This window comes from Prionailurus bengalensis, chromosome B1, assembly GCF_016509475.1.
Source record: "Prionailurus bengalensis isolate Pbe53 chromosome B1, Fcat_Pben_1.1_paternal_pri, whole genome shotgun sequence".
Classification (NCBI taxonomy): domain Eukaryota; kingdom Metazoa; phylum Chordata; class Mammalia; order Carnivora; family Felidae; genus Prionailurus; species Prionailurus bengalensis.
Window position 1 is genome coordinate 102,544,685 of NC_057344.1, and position 22,676 is coordinate 102,567,360.

The following is a 22,676-nucleotide window of genomic DNA, read 5'->3' on the forward strand; positions in this document are numbered from 1 at the left end:
GTTCATGGCTGTCTCTAGTCAGGAATGACTCAAGGATCAGACCTAGCCACTAAATGACTTTAGAATCAGAATCTTATTTCTGAATTCTCCATAGTGATTGGTAAGTCTTCATGGTTAGAATATTAATTTTTAGTCTTCCAGTTCATTCTTCATAAACTTAGGAATATACTTTAACTCCTCATTGATTGCAATTCAAAGGTTAAGAAAAGCCTTTCTCGGGGCGCCTGGGTGGCGCAGTCGGTTAAGCATCCGACTTCAGCCAGGTCACGATCTCGCGGTCCGTGAGTTCGAGCCCCGCGTCAGGCTCTGGGCTGATGGCTCAGAGCCTGGAGCCTGTTTCCGATTCTGTGTCTCCCTCTCTCTCTGCCCCTCCCCTGTTCATGCTCTGTCTCTCTCTGTCCCAAAAATAAATAAAAAAACGTTGAGAAAAAAAAAATTTTTTTAAAAAAAAAGAAAAGCCTTTCTCGGTTGCTGGGTGGCTCAGGTCATGATCTCAAAGATCCTGAGTTTGTGGAGTAGTGGAGCCCTATTTGGATCCTCTGTCCTCCTCTCTGTCTCTCCCCGCTTGTGCATGCTCACTCACTCTCTCTCCCAAAAATAAATAAACAAACATTAAAAGAAAAAGATTTTGGAGGAGCCAAGATGGTGGAATAGCATGGAAGCTTTGTTTTGTTTTTGTTTTTTGCGTCTCGCATCCATGAAATACAGCCAGATCAACACTAAACCATCCTGCACACCTAGAAAACTGATTTGAGGATTAACACAATAATCTGCACAACCTGAACCACAGAACTCAGCGGGAATTCACCTCAAAAGAAAGAGCAGGAAGAAATGACAGTCAGGGACTTAACACAGATACAAGCAAGATGTCTGAACCAGAATTTAGGATCATGATAATAAGATACTAGCTGGGGTCGAAAATAGATTAGAGTCCCTTTCTGCAGAGATAAAAGAAGTAAAAACTAGTCAGGATGAAATAAAAAATGCTATAACTAAGCTGCAATCTTGAATGGTTGATGTGGTGGCAAGGATGCAGGAGGCAGAGCAGCAAATCAGCAATACAGAGGACAAACTTAAGGAGAATAATGAAGCAGAAAAAAAGGGGGAGACTAAGGCAAAAGAGCACAATTTAAGAATGAGAGAAATAAGTGACTCATTAAAAAGGAACAACATCAGAATCATAGGGGTCCCAGAAGATGAAGAGAGAAAGGGGTAGAAGGGTTATGTGAGCAAATCATAGTGAAAAGCTTTCCTAACCTGGGGAAAGACACAGACATCAAAATCCAGGAAGCAGAGAGGACCCCCATTAGATTCAACAAAAACCGACCATCAATAAGGCATATCATAGTCAAATTCACAAAGTACTCAGGCAAGGAGAGAATCATGAAAGCAGCAAGGGAAAAAAAAGTCCCTAACCTACAAGGGAAGACAGATCAGGTTTGCAGCAGACCTATCCACAGAAATTTGGCAGGCCAGAAAGGAGTGGTGGGATATATTCAATGTGCTGAATCAGAAAAATATGCAGCCAAGAATTCTTTATCCAGCGAGGCTATAAAAAAACTAAAGGAGTTCGTGACCACTAAACCAGCCCTGCTAGAAATTTTAAGGGGGACACTCTCAGGGGAGAAAAGATGGGGGCGGGGAGGGCGGGGAAAGACCAAATGCAGTGAAGACTAGAAAGGACTGGAGAACACCATCAGAAACTCCAACTCTACAAGAAACATAATGGCAATAAACTCATATCTTTCAGCACTCACTCTAAACGTCAATGGACTAAATGCTCCAAACAAAAGACATATGGTAACGGAATGGATAAGAAAACAAGATCCATCTATATGCTGTTTACAAGAGACCCACTTTAGACCTAAAAACACCTTCAGATTCAAAGTAAGGAGATGGAGAACCATCTATCATGTTAATGGTCAATAAAAGAAAGCTGGAGTAGCCACACTTATATCAGACAATCTAGACTTTAAAAATAAAGATTGTAACAAGAGATGAAGAATGGCATTACATCATAATTAAGGGGTCTATCCACCAAGAAGACCTAACAACTGTAAACATTTATGCTCCAAATGTGGAGCACTCAAATATATAAACCAATCACAAACATAAAGAAACTCATTGATAATACTACCATAATAGTAGGGGACTTCAACACCCCACTTACAGCAATGGACAGATCGTGTAAACAGAAAATCAACAAGGAAACAATGGCTTTGAATGCCACACTGGATCAGGTGGACTTAATAGATACATTCAGAACATTTCAACCTAAAGTAGCAGAATATATATTCTTCTCCAGTGCACATGGAACGTTCTCCAGAATAGATCACATACTGGGACACAAATCAGCCCTCAACTAGTACAAAATGATCAAGATCATACCGTGCATGTTTTCAGACCACAATTCTATGAAACTTGAAATCAACCACAAGAAAAAATTTGGAAAGGTAACAAATACTTGGAGACTAAAGAACATCCTACTAAAGAATGAATGGGCTAAGCAAGAAGTTAAAAAGGAAATTTAAAAGTATATGGAAACCAGTGAAAATGATAATACCACAGCCCCAAATCTCTGGGATGCAGCAAAGGTGGTCCTAAGAGGGAAATATATAGCAATCCAGGCCTTCCTAAAGAAGGAAGAATGTCTCAGATACATAACCTAATCTTATACCTTAAAGAGGTGGAAAAAGAATAGCAAATAAAACCCCAAACCAGGAGAAGACAGGAAATAATAAAGATTAGAGCAGAAATCAATGCTTTTGAAACAAAAAAAACAAAAAACAAAAAAACCCAGAAAAGATCAATGAAACCAGAACCTGGTTCTATGAAAGATTTAACAACATTGATAAACAACTAGCCAGTTTGATCAAAAAGAAAAAGGAAAGGACCCAAATAAATAAAATCAAGAATGAAAGAGGAGAGATCACAACCAACACAGTAGAAATACAAACAATAATAAGAGAATATTATGAGCAACTATACGCCAATAAAATAGGCAATCTGGAAGAAATGGACAAATTCCTAGAAACCTATAAACTACCAAAACTGAAACAGGAAGAAATAGAAAATTAGAACAGACCCAAAACCAGTAAAGAAACTGAATGAGTAATCAAAAATCTCCCCCAAAACCAGAGTCCAGGGCCAGATTGCTTTCCAGGGGAATTCTATCAAACATTTATTATTTAAAAAAAAAATTTTTTTTGTAACGTTTATTTATTTTTGAGACAGAGAGAGACAGAGCATGAACGGGGGAGGGTCAAAGAAAGGGAGACACAGAATCTGAAACAGACTCCAGGCTCTGAGCTGTCAGCACAGAGCCCGACGCGGGGCTCAAACTCACAGACCACGAGATCATGACCTGAGCCGAAATCAGACGCTCAACTGACTGAGCCACCCAGGCGCCCCTGGTTTCACTATTATTTTAACGTGATTATATCCATACTGGAAATATTTAGCCTCAAGGATGCTTACATAGTCAACTTATTTTCCATCCTAATACTTAATACTTTATCTTGTGAATTAAAGATCAAACATTTTTAAAATCAAACATACACTTCCTATTAAGACGAAAAACTGTAATTAAGAAGCCCATTTGTAATCTACTCTTGAGGCATAACAAAAATATCATAAGGGTTGCTATAGAGCATGCAGAGTCAACATATGGTATAAAGTCAAAATCTTAATATTGATCTAAATCTTGTTTCCCAAATGCGTAAGATTAGTTTGGTTAATAGACATACACTACTCGCTCTTTTTGTGGTGGCAGGCAGAGAAAGTATAAAGGAGTTTTGTGAAGTTTATAAATCATAAACGTATGTATTACACATGACAAAAGTAAGTAATAAGCAAAAGAATCTGTAGGTGGAAAAGCCAGAAAAGGAATGCAGAGTTTAAATATATCTAAATGACAGGATGAACGCTCATACCATGGAAGGTATGAGATTATCTTACCAGAAACTTTCTGTATTACTTCATTAACTTCCTTCATGAACACTTTCTGCACAAATACCAAGTGGTTTAGCAGATCGGTTGTGAGATTATGTTCAAAAGAGCCAACCTGCCAAAACAAAATCAGAATACTAGATTAACACTACTGACTATATTTGTTTTAAATACATCTTTTGCGGGGCGCCTGGGTGGCACAGTCGGTTGAGCGTCCGACTTCAGCCAGGTCACGATCTCGCGGTCCGTGGGTTCGAGCCCCGCGTCAGGCTCTGGGCTGATGGCTCAGAGCCTGGAGCCTGTTTCCGATTCTGTGTCTCCCTCTCTCTCTGCCCCTCACCCGTTCATGCTCTGTCTCTCTCTGTCCCAAAAATAAATAAACGTTGAAAAAAATAAATAAATACATCTTTTGCTCACATAAGTCATCCAAACTCTGAAGAAAAACAATGAATTATCTACATACTATTTGAGAAAGATTATAAAATATTCACATTGCCCAATACTTTACTGGTCTGACATTATTACAGGCCATTCCTTAAATTTATTTTTTAAATAACAGTGGCCAATAAGGTTTTTTGTTTTCTATCTTTTGAAAAAGAATGAAATTTATACTTTATGTTACCTGCTAATATCAAAATCGGAATTTTGTCCAGGGTAGTGTCTTTTTTCAATGACTACTGTTGTAGTGTTTAGAACCATGGACAAGTATCATTACATGTGAAAGTAAATTTATTTATTCATTCAAATATTTATTGACCATCTACTTTGTGTACCTCATTAGATGCTAAGGTGAATAAAAACAATAAAATTATGGCTCTCTCTCTCATGAGGCTTACATTTGCATGATTTAACTAATCAGATATACTCAATCAGCTTTAATATATGCCCTATGATTAGTATAAGGCATAAAATTTCTGGGGAAAATTAATAAACAGATTGAACAGAAAGCAGGTCCTAACTGAAGTTGAGTATTATAGTAAAGATAGTTTGAAACGCCCTTATGAATAAAGGAAATGCTTCAAATTTGCTACTTTGACAGCATTCATATTTTTACCAAAAATTAAGAGCGCAAAATAGGTTCAGTAGTCTTTAATTAAATGAGAAGTCACATAAAGTCTAAGTTGCCCTGGACACTTTATTTTTTATAGAATAGTCCAAAATGGGCTAAGGTGATTTTCATGTGTGTTTATTTCAGGCCATAGTAAACCAGGCAACTCTCTGAGGAATGCAATTTTAGATTCCTTCAAGTGTTTATAATTAACTGCATTCTTAGCAAATCTGGGATTGTGTTCTGCCTCAATTACAAACTTTATCCCTTTCTAATATTAGTAAGGAATTATGCAACATACTGCATTAGATTTATTTTCTGTCAAATGAAACATTTATAATAGTATTGCTAAAGTAGAATTTGGAGTGCTTATTTTTCAGAATAGAAAGCACAAATGCAATATGCTTTATAATCTACCCATTAATTAATTTATTTAAGTTTTATTTATTTACTTTAGGGAAAGCAAGCTAGTGGGGGAGGGGAGGGCAAGAAAGAGAGAGAGGGAGACAGAGAGGGAGAGAGAGAATATATTAATCAGGCTCCATGCTCAGCGCAGAGTCCGACATGGGGCTTGATCCCATGACCCTGGGGTCATGACCTGAGCTGAAATCAAGGGTCAGACACTTAACCAACTAAGCCAACCAGGCACCTCTATAATCTACCTTTTAAATAAATATCTGACTTCTACAATCTTGTACAAATTTTTTTGTACATTTTCACACAAAGAAATCCCAACTATTAGAGAGATGCTAGGGTAAGCAGGGTCTAACGAAGGCAAACCAGACTTAAATATCTCCCATAGCTGTAATATTTCTAGCAAAGAGCTCAAGAGCATTCTCATAAATGCTTCACATTCTAAAGAATAAAACTCAGAAAACAAATAGTTATAAAATTGCCCTTTGATAAAGTTGAAATTGTTTCTGACAAACTGACAAAGGAAGCTGAGACAGCACTGTGTATGAATCCTACATCTCTCACTTGATAGTGGGGAGATTTAGGGACAGTTATTTAATTTCTCTCAGCTTCAAATTTCTACTGTATCAAATTAGTATAATAACAGATGACCTGCTGAACACAAATCAAACAGAAAATATATATCCAAATGTTTTTTAAACTTGTGACAGTTGTGCCAATATAAAGTGAAAAAATGATAAAATCAGGTATGCTGGCTTTCAACTTCCCTTAGTAAAGAAATTAGTCTGTGAATTTGACTGTAATTATTTTATCTGTCTGTATCACCTTTATATTGTTAATAATTATGTATACTTGATGAATAGTGTAACCTCCTGAAGGCTCAGTTTCTTCACTTACAAAATGAGAATATACCTACCTCTTAAGATCGATTTAAGTATTGTACAAGTCAATGCATATAAATATTAGCTTTTTTATAATCAAATGAGCCATAAAAATATTACAGAGATGGATGTGAAATCTAATATAAGAAATATAAATTCAAAGATGACTAATACAAAAAAGAAATGTTTAAATGAAACTATAGAGAAAGAGGCAGATACATACACACATGTGCACATACACACACACCAGATTCAGTTCAGAATTCTATAAGAATAAACGATTTAATGATCCGTCTTAAAAGTTTGGATCACTACATATTTTGGTACACCTAAACCTTAAAGACTCCTAAATGATAGAGTGTAAGAAAATTAAAAAGTAAACTTACTTCTGCCACACAACGTAGGTAATTTCCCTGTAAATAGTACCCTTGTTTAGAAGGTAGTTCATCTATACTCCACACCTGATCTGAATAACTATCATGCTCTTCCATTATATATTTTCCTGACATAGTAACAGGAGGAAGGTTGAGACTGGCAGAAGGAGGAATGGTTGACATATCCGTGGCAGAAACTTTTGAAGTAAAACGTAATCTGTGATTTGGCAGCTCAAATGTAAATCTGGTCTGTGCACCTGTAAAAAATAAGAAAAGTTATTGTTTGTTCAGGTGCTCATTCACTCCTTTGTTCAAAACATGGTTTCTAAAAAAATGCATATATATCCCAAATGAAATAAATCTTTAAATATATGTGTGGGTACTATAAAGAGTCAGTCAGTATTATTAAGCCAGCAAATATTTACTAAGCCTACCAGGTGCCAAGCACTGCGTTAGGTGTTAGAGAGACCCTTACAAATATTCTTTATTTCGTAGAAGGTAGAACAGAAAGAAACTGCCCTTACCACAGAAGAGTTTTAACATGAGAAATTAAGTATTAAAAAATTCCAATCCACATTCACATTCATATTGCTTTATTAACAGAGAAGTTAGCAGTTAACAACTTGCCTCCTGATCCTGATTCAGTATGGAAGGAAATAGTGAAAATTGTCAAGTCATTAAATTGTACTCGGGTATAAAATTACAATATAAATTCATCAGGCATAAAATTATATAATCCCATGTAGTTGTGACCTTAACAATAATTATTAATGTTCCCGTATGCCAAATAAGGATATGGTATGAGTTTTAGTTTACTAAAACTACTTAAATCAACAATCTAGCATGCAGTTGTTCAATTATAATATGCAACCTACACTGTTATTCAAGACATATCTCTCCAACTATTTCTGAAGGCATTAAAAAGTAGAAGAAGCCTTGTTAAAATCAAGATCTATTATTGCCCATTGCATACACTGTACTAGTATAGTACTGTATACTAATGTATACACGCGTGTGCCTTTCCAACAACAAAATCTTATATTGTTCTATACGTTACCAATTCTCTACACTCAAACATCATTAAATAGCCTATTTTGCCTACATACATATTAAAATGTAATAAACATTCCTAGTGTTCTCAATTGTGCCAGAAATAAATCTTTTTCAAAATACTAGTAGGAGGTCACCTCCTTCCTATATGTTACATTCACTATATTCACTCACTATACAATAATATGAGTTAGCCATAAATAGAAAAATGCTCTTTCATCAACTGGTGCAATTGTGGATAGCCAGATAGGTCAAGACTGCTCTGATCTTCTCTTACTAACTCCAACAAGGCAGCCTCAGTGACCATCACTTGCAAGCTGCAAAAGGTGAGGGCTATTTACCACAGTAACTACCACTTCCATTACTACCACCAGAATTATCAAATAAAAACATCAAGATTGAAGTAATCCTAGGCCTCAGGTCATCTGTCATCACTAGTACAGTCATTCTTTTACTACTTCTGTCCTGTTCCTTCATTTCAAGAAGAATTATATGTTCTTATCAGTCTGGATATTTGATAATACACTTACTTTGCTCCTAAATATTTGTATCTTCCTAGTTCCAAACTGCCTATTGGCTTTTGACTTACTGCCCTCTGTCAACTCTCCTATTTCTTGGATGCCCTGAATAAATGGCCAAGGTGAGTCTACCCTATTGTCAGGCCAATATCTGAAGGCCTGATCTTCTGACTCTGCTAATTCTGGAAACTCATTTCATAGTGTTTCTTTCTTCTAGTTAACAAAAGGATCTAGATGTTCAGAAAAATCCCTCTCAATAAAAACAAAACAAAACAAAAAAACCCTAAAATGTTCAGAGTTGGAATAAAAATATACACATATATATAAATATGTGTATGTATTTATATATGTGTATGTATGCAAAATTTTAAACTACTAATATAACATGTTAATGGCATAAAGGAGAAAAAAACATTTTAATTTCAACAGCTGTAGCAAAAAGCATCTGATAATATTCACCCACTTTTCTTCATAGAGACACTTAGCACACTAGGAATAGAAGTAAGTTTTTTTAACCTGATAAAGGGAACCTTGCAAAACCTTACAGCAAACATCATATTCATTGACGAAATATTGATTTCCCTTAAAAGAATGAGAGATTAGGATGCCCATAATACCCCCTTTTTCTCAACATTAAGCACAGTAAGAAAAAGAAAAATTCTTAAAGACTAGAAAGGAAGAAACAAAAGCCTCATTTGCACATGGTACAAGTATCTACTTAGGAAAACTCCAAACTATCTTATTACCAATAAGAAAATAGTTTAATATGGTTGAGTATAAAACTGACATAAATTGATCAAGCACATTTGTACATACCACCACCAGTTTAGAAAATGCCATTTTACAAAATATCCCCTTTGTAGTAACTAAACAACAACAATAACACAAGGTAGGGGGTATCTACACAAATAAATATATCTTGTAACAGAGGCACAAAAACCTTAAGTTCAAAATTTTTAAACTTTGTAGAAAAGCATTGAAGAAAACCTAAAGAGACAAAGAAATACATATTCAAGAATAGAAGGGTAAATATTGCATCAATTCTTGGTATCAATCAATACTGTCAATCGTCTCCAAGTAAATCTACGGATTTAATTACATTCCTACAAAAATGCAAATAGGTTTTTTCAGAGAATTTGACAAACTGATTATAAAATTTATGTGAAGGAACAAGTAACCAAAAATAACCAAGATAACTCCTAAAACAGGAAATGTCAGGTAGCAATATGATACTGAAAATAGCTGGTGCAAAGAGGTCACCAGTAATGGTGCAAATAGGCCAATGAAGCATAATAAATAACTCTGAAACAGACCCCATATGTATCAACATGTAATAGATGACCAAAATGGACTATGTATCACCGAAAAAAAGAAAAGTCAATAAATGATGCTGAAATAATTGATTAAACTAATCTGCACCAAATTAAAAAAAAATCAATTCCATATAGATGAAGAACTTAAAAGGAAAAATTTAAAAACATTTAATAGAAAATATAATAAAATATCTTCATGATCCTGGGAAGAGAAGGATTTAACATATAAAAATACACATCATATAAGAAAATACTGGTAAATTCAATTATTTGAAAATTAAGAATATCTACTGATCAAAAGACAACAAAGTGAAATAAGTTTCTAATGGGGTGACAATATATGTTAAATTTATAACATCAAAAGCTTAACATACAAAACATAATTTCTGTGAACCAAAACAAAATGCAAATGACTCAATGGTAAAACAGACAAACAAACACAGAACCATTAATAGGCACTTCATATAAAAAACATACAAAGATATCTTAATAACATAAAACAGTTCAGCTTCATTAATTATAGAAATAGAAATTAAGACCACAGTGAGATACAATTCCCCATTTACCAGACAAAGCAAAAATTTAAAAGCCAGATAATATTAAGTGTTAACAAGTATATGGTATAATGGGAACTCTCATCTAATACTGGCAGGGCAGTAAATACTGGTGAACACAAGTACTTTGGAAAACAGTTTTGTACTTCCTAATAAAACTCAAGATGCATTTACCCTACAGTCTAGGTGTATAATTCCTAAAGTAAATACCCTTGAGAAACTTGTGCACATGTGTACCAAGTGACATGCATGAGAATAATTATAATAGCAAAAAAGTAAAATGAGTCAAAGGTCCATCAATAGCAGAGTGGATAAACTGTAATATAATCACTTAACAGACTATTTCAGTGAAAAATGAATGAACTGTACACACATGAATGAACAGATGAATCTCAAACAAAATGTACAGAAAAAAAATTCCCTTTAAAAAATACATTAGTGGGAGTCCATACAAATAAAGTTCAAAACATAAGCCATTTATGAGTATATACATATGTGGTAAAATTATAAAGAAAAGCAAAGGAATGGGTAACACAAAATTCATGTTAACAGTTATTCCATGAGCAGTCATTAAGAAAAGCTGGTAAGGATAATATTCATTGAAGGAGCCTTCACAGCACTGGCAATATTTTCATTTAGTTTGTATAATGGGTTGGTAAGGTCACATTTTTTTTTTTATTATTCTTAAAACTGTGTGTATATAATTTACATACTTTTGTATATATGATAAACTTCAGAATAAAAATACAAGAGCAAAGAATTTCGAAGAGTATATAAGGATCACAAAACCTTATAGAAGTAGCTATTTTGAAGAAACCAAATAACCTGTGATTTAAGCTAAATGCACCAAATTTGAAAATAAACCAAGTTATTCCAGCTATAAAGAAACTAATGGATATAGTAATTTATTCAACTTCTAAATTAGAAATGGCCTCAATAACTGAATAGCTTTGAAGACTTCAAATAAAAGCAGTGTCCCTGTTGGTCACTCAGGGAAGATGTAACTGGTATTTTTCACTTGACTGAGGAACATCATTAATGAAATTTAAAAGTGTTCTGACTAAAATTATTTACATTTTCATATAATATCTACAAAACCAAATATAACTTTTCATCAAAATATTACTAATTTTTCAAACCAATCTTAAATTTTAAGAGACCAGGCCACTTGTACCCCAATGTTCATAGCAGCACTCTCAACAATAGCCAAATTATGGAAAGAGCCTAAATGTCCATCAACTGATGAATGGATAAAGAAATTGTGGTTTATATACACAATGGAGTACTACATGGCAATGAGAATGAATGAAATATGGCCCTTTGTAGCAACGCGGATAGAACTGGAGAGTGTGATGCTAAGTGAAATAAGCCATACAGAGAAAGACAGATACCATATGGTTTCATTCTTATGTGGATCCTGAGAAACTTAACAGGAACCCATGGGGGAGGGGAAGGAAAAAAAAAAAAAAAAAAAAAGAGGTTACAATGGGAGAGAGCCAAAGCATAAGAGACTGTTAAAAACTGAGAACAAACTGAGGGTTGATGGGGGGTGGGAGGGAGGAGAGGGTGGGTGATGGGTATTGAGGAGGACACCTTTTGGGATGAGCACTGGGTGTTGTATGGAAACCAATTTGTCAATAAATTTCAGAAAAAAAAAATAAATAAATAAATTTTAAGAGACTGAACTTAAAATTCAATGTTACCTGTCATTCCATGACTCCTCATTCTTCCCATTTTATATTCTGCTTTTAGAGATGGTAAAAGTGCTGCTCCTATGGCTATACCATCTAACATGGCACTGAACTTAAGAACAATAGGCTTCTTTTCTAAACCTTCCGGTAGCTGAGGAAATTCATTCGTTTCAATAGGAGTTTGATTAACACTAGTTGGGGTTTTTTCAGAAGGTAGAGGCGTTGCAATATCTTCTTTCACAGGCTGTGGGCTATAAAGCAAAAAATAAATAAATAAATAAAAATAACCTCAAAAAGACACAATTAGGGGAGTCTGGGTGGCTCAGTCGGTTAAGCTTCCAATTCTTGGCGCGGGTCATGTTCTCACAGTTCATGAGCTCGAGTCCCACATCACGATGGCTCCACACTATCAGTTCTTGGGATTCTCTCTCTCCCCTGGCTCTCTCTGTCCCTCCCCTGCTTGTGTTCTCTCTCTCCTCTCTCTCAAAAATGAATAAACTTTAAAAATAAATAAATAAAAATAAAAAAGACAGAATTAGAAAATTTACCATTTTATTGTATAAAATTATTGGAATTCTCAATGAAAAATAGCAAGAAATAACTGTAAACAGATATGTTCTTTCTACCACCAGATCACATTAAGACTTCCTTAAAAAAGCCACTGAAAAATGATGATCTAGAAAAGTAAACAAGAATAGCAACACAAACTTGAATATTACTTGAATATTACACATTCATATCATTAATGTGAAACTAGAGTTAAAACTCATGTTTGTCTGATTCTAAATTCTATGACTTAGTGTTGATTGTAATATTACTATTATTGCCGCTACTATTACTACCACTATTAATAACAACAACCCCAACAATAACTATTTGAGTGCTTCTATGAGCCAGGTAATATTCTTAATGTTTTGTGTGTTTCATATCATTTATTCATTTATCTCGCAAAGACCTTGTGCAGATACTCTTATCTGCTTTCCAAAGAGGAAGTATAGCTAGAAAGTGGCAAAACCAGGATTTAAACTCAACTGTGACAAGAGACTTTTTTTTTTTTTTTAACTACTATGCTCTACTGCCAGTACACTATGATAAGGACAGATTCCTTAGTATATTTTTAACCTAAGGCTTGTGTACACATTTTGGATTCCATATTCCACTGACAGGAGAAACACATTTAAATTATTACTACTTTGTCAACCAGACATGAATATTAAGTCAGAATTAAAGATCTAGATAGTACAACTAGAAATATCACTGCTTTAGGATACTGTAAAAAGACACACTGTTTTTTTTTTTAACTTATAGGTTAGGAAAAGGGAACTATAAGAAGACAATTTTTTTAACTTTTGCTTACCATATTCTTATTAATTATTCATTAGTTATATTGCTTTGAGGACTAGGAATAAAGCTTAGCAATGCAGACCCATGAATGAGGGCTACAGACACAGGCAATAGAAGTCAATGAACAAAGGTCCACTTTTCTCTCCTTTAAAATACTTTTGTGGCATGATCACATCCTGCCTTGAACTATGTAGAACAATTTCATATAGAGGACAACACAAAACCATTATGGGACATAAATGGCCACTGCAATTTTTAAACCTATGCAGTCATAAATTTTAGGGAGTTTAAAGTAAATAAGGATTGATACAGTCCTAGATTTTGTCAATATGCTTTTGTAGTGACTCTTATGTTGTCCACAATCTCCAGGATCTCTTAAGCTTTACTGATGCAAGAGAGAACATTGACAATTACATCTGTGACCAAGTACCTTATACCCAATATGATTCTCCCACACACATTTGGCTACTTTCCACCTGCACCATAGTTCATAATGGTCAATACGTAGATGAAACCCTCTGTCTTCCTTTAAACTATTATTAACACAGCAAAAACTGACTTAACACATTACACGGAACCATAGAACTTGAAGAAATAACTTACGCTGTAGAAGGCTGTCTGATGAGATCTGAGATCTGCTTAGACAGTTGGTGGGAACTTCGAACCATCATGCTATGTAAGGTGGCAGGGTGCTGGGGAATGTTGATGCTGATAGCCCCTACTTTGAACACAGCAGCATTGTTAGTCTTCAAACCTCTCTGGGCACTGTAGAGGGCTTGTGACTTGGCAATACTACACTTCACCACAGTTCTATTAATAAAGAAAGAAGACCATTAAAATATAGCCCAATAAAGAGAAATGTTGAAAAAGTATTTTAAAAGCAAGACAATACTTTTAAATCATTCAATGAACTAAATAACTTAAGATTTTTCATACATTTAAATAGTATATTGAAGAAATGTTTTCTAAAAACACTGAAATACATTTATTTTATATAGTTTGCACTGAATATCATTATATACCTTTAACAGCATTTACTGAAGAAAATATGTATGTGTTCAAAGGTAAAAGAATGAATACTGACATATTACATGTTTACAACATACAAAATCCCATTTTTATTTTTCCTCCATTCAGAACTCCTCTCTTTGCCCCAATTTATTTTAGGGATATGTACAACCACTAAGGAAGCATAGATGCTGAATATATAATAAAATATTATACTTCTTAGAATCTAATCAAAGGAATTCATCCATTATCTAATATGTTGAAAAAAATTAATAGGAAGGGAGAAACTTAACTTGCATTTTCCATTTTTCAAATTTTCAATAAGTGGCAAAAAAATGATAGAATTCCAATTCATAATAAGTAACTACTACTTAGTTAAAAATTAATAAGCCTTACTGATACAGACATAAAGCAGAGATATTATCTTTCTTGATTTCTGGTTCTCCCTTCCAATGCCTACAACAGTGCCTTCAACATGGTATGCACTCACTGAATTTTGTAAAATGAAGGGGCAGAAAGAAGTACAGCACAGGAATGTCTCCTAACATTATAGCTGTGGAATTCCACAGATAACACGTGTTAAGTCATGTATGTAGAAGCCATTATGAAGCAGTCTGATGTACACAATGGAAAGGTTCATGAACTGCACCATTAAAGGCCCAGTTAGTAAAATTATAGCTTTATATATAATTATATTTATAATATAAATATTATCTTTCACGTGGGCAAAGGATTCTTGACAATAATTTAATAATTATTAAGTTATTTTTGATATTAAATAATCAATTTAATTATAACCAATTATAAATAAATAATACATTATAAAATTATTGAATAACTTAATAATTTTTAATTTAGCGAAACAACACATAAAACAAATTTCATATTAACCACAGTTTGGTTCACATTCATTTATCTCTACTTAGGCTGTAGAGGATAAACTGAGAATTTATTTATAGTCTCAAGGATCTAACAAATCAATTAATCACATTTAACTTCTATTAAAATAAACCTCGAGAAGTATAACAATGGCTCTATCAGAGGTGTTGATTATTTACAGACAGTGAAATCCAAGTATTATATAAAATTCAAGAATGATTACTGGAGAACTATATTACTTTCTTCTACAAAGGCAACTATTTCTCAGATACTCTCACTGACTAGAAAAAAAAAGTTATCTATAAAATTGGTCTAGCCAGTATGAGAGTAAACTCTGGGAAACTGACTAGTTACTGAATGGAATATTTTCTTAAATATTATAATAAATAAAGCTACTTTTATCATCAATGAGATTTTATTTTAAATTTAATTTCAACATTAGCCAGAACACTCAGATGGTGCTAAAATGCAAATGGCTTTCTACTTGTGAACAGCAACCATCTACTGAATTAAACTAAACATACAAAAAAAATGTGTCTTGTTATCATGATAGTAAAATTCTACACCTATCTTACTTTCAATTATATAAGTACATATAACCATATATAAGCACATTTAGAACACTGGAATTTCACTTGTGCAGCAAAAGTAAGAGTGGAAACTTAATGGAGCTGAATGCTCTCCTATTGTGGATCCTACTATGATATTTCCAGTGAAAGTTCTGATGTTAAGGACTTCAGGTGTTCTGTGCTGTTCAATGCCAGAGGGCCCCGTTCACAATGTAGTCTATGTAAATGATGCCCCCCATTTACAGTGTGAGTGGTATTCTTCTAAGCTGGACAACATGATAGACCTGTCCTGATCAAACTGAGCCAAAAAACTGTAGAGGATGTCTGATTAACTCCAGTCAAACTGCATATTAAAGATATAAGGAGACCCAGAATGAAGACCTGAAATGAGCTGTCTATTCGTAATTTTAATTCTTGAAGAGGGTTGTCACTTAAGCTAGGTCATATAATATATATAAAACTTTTAAACAAGAAAGAAGTGGTCAAAATCTCTCTAAAGAGAAGACTATAAAAACTTGTAGCACGCGAGGCATGCCTCATATACATAAAAAATTCATGGCAAGTGACCAAGGAATCTTGTTAAAGAATTCATTGGAAAAAAAAAAAAAAGAATTAATTGACAATGGCAGTCTACCTTTACAAGGTTCTGATAGATCCACTGTGACAGCTACAACGACCACAGTGCCAAATGAGGCAAGGGCTTTTTTCCTCATCTTCCATTATTTCCTGAGTCCAGACTATTGGGTCTTAAATGCAGGCCCCATCCTTGTCTTTCCAACAGGTTGAGTGAATAATTTGAGGATTTACTTTGGGGCTTCATTATCTCTACTCTATCTCTACCCCTATGTAAGACTCATGTAATAATTACTTAAAGCACCCAGGGGGCGCCTGGCTGGCTCAGTCGGTAAAGTATCTGACTTCGGTTCAGGTCACAAACTCACTTTCTAGAGTTTGAGCCCCGCTTCGTGCTCTGTACTGACAGCTCAGAGCCTGGAGCCTGCTTCGGATTCTGCGTCTCCCTCTCTCTCTCTCTCTGTCCCTCCCCTGCTCACACTCTGTCTGTATCTCTCTCAAAAATAAAGATAAATAAATAAATTAATTAATTAAAAACACCAACTAGATATCAGATATACATGGGTCAAATCAAGCCACTCAAAATACAAAAGTACATATACTGAAAACCATACATAAAATCTGTCAACAGAGTAGTAAATTCTCTTCACCTTAAAAGCAAAATTATAAAGTTGAGATGTGTAGATGTTTTCATACATTAATGTTTTAATAATTATTTTTGCAATTAGTGAAAACTCTTTTGCAAGTGAAATTTTTTAGTTTCTATTATCACATCAAACCTTAAAGATTTATGATAATATAAATTTTAACAATGAGGCATCTTAAAAAAGCACAATCAACACATAACTACAGTGTTAAAATCTTTTGCCAACAAAATAATGTGTGAATTACCAAAAGGTAGCTCTTACCTCTTTGTGTTTGTTCCTTGAATGTCAGTAAGCTTTAATCTATAAAAGGATCTACATTAAAGCTACAAAATAAAAACTAACTACATACATTCACAGCCATGCAGATAATCTAAGTATTTCTTTTAAACTATTCAATACTATGTTAATCAGAAAGCCCATGGGGGAGAAAAAATAATAGGACATACAGAAACTCTTGCTTGGCTGTGCTTGTAGGAGATGTAGGAAAATCCTCCAGTCTACAGATGAAGATTCAAGAGAAAGCAGGAAAACAAAAAGGAAGCAAATAAACATTCATACATAAATTAGTTACAGTATGACCAATCATCTGGACTTTACTTATTTCCCACATTAAAATTTTTCCCTCACAGAAACTTTTCAACTTTTTAAGTTTCATTTCCCTTTAATTGAAATCAGAAATGAACAGCAAAGAATAAATCAAGAAAGTCTTAGAACTACTATAGTTTGGCAGTGAACAGTAACTTTTATTTTTCAAAAAAAAAAAGTTGAGGCATCTTGCCTTTTTTTTCCTAAAGGCAAGAGATATAGCTATATAATAATTCTTTTAAAAATCTCTTTTATAAATACTATGTACTAGTAAAAATACTAAATACTTTTGTAAGCCTAGAGGCTATTTGAAGCCCTTAAGAGATAACAGAGATAAAAGGTTCAGGAAGCTAGAGTAAATAAAACACCTGAGACAACTGAAGAAATTTGTTTTATTTGCTGCACTGGTTAAAGTAAACCATGGTACTTTAAATTTAGAGCCAGCAAAGGAATCCTGGAACTGAAGGTCTGTAATGACATTTAGCAGCAGCACAGGTTCAGACAACTCTTCTTACGGACTGTAGGATTTTAAGCATTTTAGGCAAACACTTTTATCTCTCTGAATCTCAATTTATTGTTCTGTAAAGTGGGATAAAACCACCCGAGTTCACAGGACTGTGGCTAGGATTAAATAAAATAATCTATGTGAGGCTCCTGGTTCACAGTAGCTACTTGTTAAGATTGCAATTACTACATCATAAGACCCCTTCTCCCACACTGAATGATCAGAAAAGATCTTGTCGGTCATAACTACTGGAATTTCCTGGTCTTTCTAGACTGCTTAGGAAATGCAATCTGGACCACTTAGGCAGCTATAATATAGAAATATACTCTTTGGTTCTTGATTTACAGATCCAAACTACTTCAGCAAGCCTTGTACATCCATTTCAAGGAAATGTTCTCCAAGACCGTTATCACATTACCCGTGTGTAAAATATGAATAGAACTGTAACTCATCAATATATGATTAATATTTAATTTTCATAAAGCTGAACAAAATCCTCTACTTAGTATTTAGCATGACAGATTTACTATAAGATGATAGAACATTAAGTAGTTATAATATTTAGAAAGAACAAATTCTCAAAATCTGACTTAAATTATCAAAGCATATTTTGTTGTTACAGCATAAAGCTGCTCCACTGAGAAGTTAAGAATTAAGGTATACTCCCAAGTGTATGAACAAAGTCAACACTTAAATATACTGATAATAGATTAATGATCTGAATATATTGTATATAAAGGTAATCATTATCAGAAGAATTCTGAACAGACCCAAAAGCAGAACTTATAAAGAAAAAGGTTAAGAGCAAAGAATCAAAAGAAAAGTGATATGGTATGGTATACCCACTATAAAAAGTTTACCTATATTATTACAAGAGTCTCATAGGCTTTCTAGTGTTAAATTCTTTAAGTGAAAAAATGGCAAGACACAGTTGTGAAACCCAGCACGAATTTGAGTGATAATTACTTAACATAAAATCAAGAGACAGTTTATATTCTTTGACTAAAATTTTGTTTTAACTATTTGAATCATGTGAGTTTTTGCAGGTTGTATGTCTAACTGAAATTTGTGTTGTAATCATTTTTTCTTGTTAGACATTCTTACAACGTACGAGGAGTCAGTTTTTTGGAGGGGTGGGGGTGCGGAGTAGCACACCAATTGTAAAATGGGAAAAAAGTATTTTTTTGAAAACATTTCATGCGGTGATATCCTTAATGACAAAATCACAGTATCTGGGAACATAATGTATATAAATCTCAAAACTCAGCAGGTATGGAATTCATCCAGTGAATTTTAAGTTTCCTATACTATAAAACTAAACAAGTTTAAGAAAAGAATGAAAAAATGACACACTTACTGTATATTTGGTGTAATCCCTTCAAGCAGCACAATATTAACCCCACCAATATGAGCAGTGGCACATGTCTCAGTCATCTTTTGATGTAAAACATCTTAAATGTAAGAAAAAAGAATTATATGATTTCTGGAAATAATTGTACTTTGTATTAAAATTGCATTTTATTCATAATATGCTCAATGATGAAAGATAATTTAAAAGTTTTATGTATAATAAAATTTAAATTACTTCAGAACTACTTTTAAAAACCTTTTAGTGAAGGTTTTTATTTTTTTCCTTTGAGAGCAAGAGAGCGTGAGCAGGGGAGGGGCAGAGGGAGAGGGACAGAGATGATCTTAAACAGCCTCCATGCCCAGTGTGGAGCATGACATGGGGCTCAGTCTCATGACCATAAGATAATAATCTAGGCCGAAATGCTTAACTGACTGAACCACCCAGGCACCTCAAAGTTTTTATTTCTATGTACTCATACATACATATTATATGTCAAAACTAGAAATAATGCTAAATACACAGTTCAATATGCCATTCGTGTATTAAAGAGCCTAATGGCTATTTATTTATTTATTTATAGATTTATTTTTTAAGCAGGCTCCAAGCCCAATGTGGGACTTGAACTCACAATCCTGGGATCAAGAGTTGGATGCTCTATGGACTGAGCCAGCCAGGCACCCCTAGCCTTATGACATTTTAAGTCTCAGAAGTAATACTTAGTGCAGAAAACTTGGAAAATTAAAAAAGAATAGGAGCAGAAACTATATAAACTGGCACTCTTGATCCACATAAATGGGAAAGTTCATTTTCTGAAAAAAAAAAAGAAAGAAAACAAAAAAGAAAGAAAAGAAAAAAAAGAAAAGTTGCCAACTAGAAATTTCGGAGACATGGCATTGGCTTTTTTCAGGAGAGCAGGACTACAGTGTTAGGACATCGTCATACCTTTCATTTTTTCCTTAAGTGTAAAGCTGCCATGAATCCTCTTCAGCTCTGATTCCATTGTTAGCCCACCAATGTCTGCCTCCAGGTGTGTGCGGTTCACCATGCCAATCCCAAACACGATTAGAGTAACATGCTGAGGTTCAGAAGTTACCAAGCTACGTTTCCTCTGTGTCTTAGTCAAACTGTTATTATCTTGTTCATTCTCAAACACAACTTTACATGTTGGCTCTGTAGGGCTCCGAACTCCTTTATAAATAAACAAAAACATACAGATTTAGCTATGAAAACTGTGACATGGAAGGACACTCCAAACATCATCTTACCTTTCTTCACATGCCAAACCAGCCCTCTTCTTCACCAAAATGATTTTTTAACGTTTTCAACAATTTCCGATCATCACATTGAATATAAATAATAGAGTCAGATATTGGAAAGTAGGTATATCTGAATCTTTAAGACCATATTGTATCAGGGTAGAAAGGACGGGAAATGGGAAGGCAAATTATCTGACTGCCATTACTATTTTTTTTCCATGGGTGATTGCCAGGTCTTTGGCATTTCAATGATCTACTTATAACACTGAGAAAGCACCTATCTGTTTAAGTATTATTGCTACTCTAAAAGAAATTTTTTTAATATTAAAATATTCATTACCTGCTGGTCCAAATGTTTCTGAAGATTTTTCCAATATTCCTGTTGGATCAGAAATAAGTGAATAGAAGTTAAGTAATTTATACATATTCTGCCAGCACTCAGCCGAAGGCTCACTTTGTTCTGACACTGTGATTGAATCAGAGTCATCCATATGAATAGTCATATGGTCCACCACATCTTTTGAACCTTTCCTGGACACTTTTGAAGTTCTTCTTTCAGATCTTCCTAACGAATTTTTGTTTCGAGATTCCTTTTTGTTATTTTCATTGTTGGTCCGTTTGTTCTTTGCATTGTTTACTCTATTGCCACCATTCAGACTTCCTCTAGAACTGCGGCTGAAGTCAGATGAGCGAAAATCCCGATGTTTTCTGGTTTTGAAGGTGGGTGTTGGGGAAGCTGATCCAGCTGTGTATCTGCTAAGTTTAATGTCAGTCTGAGTTGCTTTGATGTCATCTATCATGGTACTAAATTGATGAATAAGACGAACCAAAGCCATATCTACATGCTGGCTTATTGACTGACAAGAAATTGTAAAGTTGCAGTGAAAGGTATTATAATAACGCTTGTTGAGATCATGAAAAGAAAGAGCACTGGTAGAGTTCTGAGGGGTGCAAACAGACTTTTCCATTACAACAGCACTGATGCTAAAGGTTTCCAACATTAATGCTGGTTTGAACTCAAGTGGAGGAAGATTCACATGACCTTGCCTAAAAATGGAGAAAAAAAAAGAAAAAAATGGCAAGGTTTTATTTCCTTTTTTCCAGAGCTGCACAATCTTTATTAGTTTATTAGCAAAAAATCTCCAAGGTAAAACACGTTATAAGCCATTTAGATAATTTTAAGCAAGAGCTCAAGTTATTATTCACTAGGCCAATTTTTTATAAGTTGGAAAATTCGTCTTCTCCCTTGATCTTATTCCACAACTGACTAGTTAAAATCAAATTTATGTTAATTATTTCAGTGAAGTAATAAAACATTTTTTCTTACCAATGTGATAATGCACCCCAATGGTATTGGAATTTAAAGTTAATTATAGGTCGATTAGGGTACCTCCCTTAGCCAACCTCTCCCCACCTCTGTTAAATATATTGTTTACATATTTAATCTCATTTCATTTAATTTTTTTTTTTAATCTTTATTTATTTTTGAGAGAGAGAGAGACAGAGTGTGAACAGGGGAGGGGCAGAGAGAGAGGGAGACACAGAATCAGAAGCAGGCTCTAGACTCTGAGCTGTCAGCACAGAGCCCGACGCAGGGCTCAAACCCACAGACCGTGAGATCATGACCTGAGCTGAAGTCAGACACTTAAGCGACTGAGCCACTCAGGTGTCCCTCCCCAATAATCTTAATAATCATTAAGGTCACTTTGTGGTGCTTCAGCTTGCACAGTCATTGTTATGGTACCACTCTACTGTGAAAAGCAAGGACTGTCCTATATTTAATAGAAAAGACAATGCAATTTCCATATTCCTGTGTCATTAGAAAATCCTCAGATATCTAGACCTGAAACAAAATATAAGAAAGCTATATTTTTCTATTAATAAATTTCCATAGGGGTACCTGGGTGGCTCAGTTGGTTAAGCGTCCAACTTCAGCTCAGGTCATAATCTAGCGGTTTGTGAGTTCGAGCCCTGCATTGGGCTCAGTGCTGACAGCTTAGAGCCTGGAGCCTGCTTCAGATTCTGTGTCTCCGTCTCTCTCTGCCCTTCCCCCACTCACGCTTTCTCTCTCTTTCTCTCTCAAAAATAAACACTAAAAAAAAAAAATCTAAAAAAAAATTTCATAAAAATGTTTAAACTGATTTTGTCAAATTATTTAAAATTTTAAA

At 34.3% G+C, this 22,676-nt stretch overlaps 1 protein-coding gene across 13 annotated transcripts in view; it reads right to left on the reverse strand.

Moving 5' to 3' along the window:
* Window positions 1–22,676, reverse strand: part of KIAA1109 (KIAA1109 ortholog) — a 219,284-nt gene that overhangs the window by 62,513 nt on the left and 134,095 nt on the right. For 11 of the 13 annotated variants that reach the window (XM_043569106.1, XM_043569090.1, XM_043569194.1 and 8 more), the window contains 8 exons: window positions 20,849–21,555; window positions 20,195–20,440; window positions 19,259–19,352; window positions 17,258–17,308; window positions 13,739–13,945; window positions 11,804–12,042; window positions 6,678–6,922; window positions 3,958–4,063 (listed from right to left, as the gene is read on the reverse strand). In XM_043569106.1, the coding sequence (XP_043425041.1) occupies window positions 3,958–4,063; window positions 6,678–6,922; window positions 11,804–12,042; window positions 13,739–13,945; window positions 17,258–17,308; window positions 19,259–19,352; window positions 20,195–20,440; window positions 20,849–21,555 (1,895 nt within the window). The remainder of the gene's footprint in view (window positions 1–3,957; window positions 4,064–6,677; window positions 6,923–11,803; window positions 12,043–13,738; window positions 13,946–17,257; window positions 17,309–19,258; window positions 19,353–20,194; window positions 20,441–20,848; window positions 21,556–22,676) is intronic. The other 2 variants (XM_043569164.1, XM_043569115.1) reach the window with 1 other exon arrangement.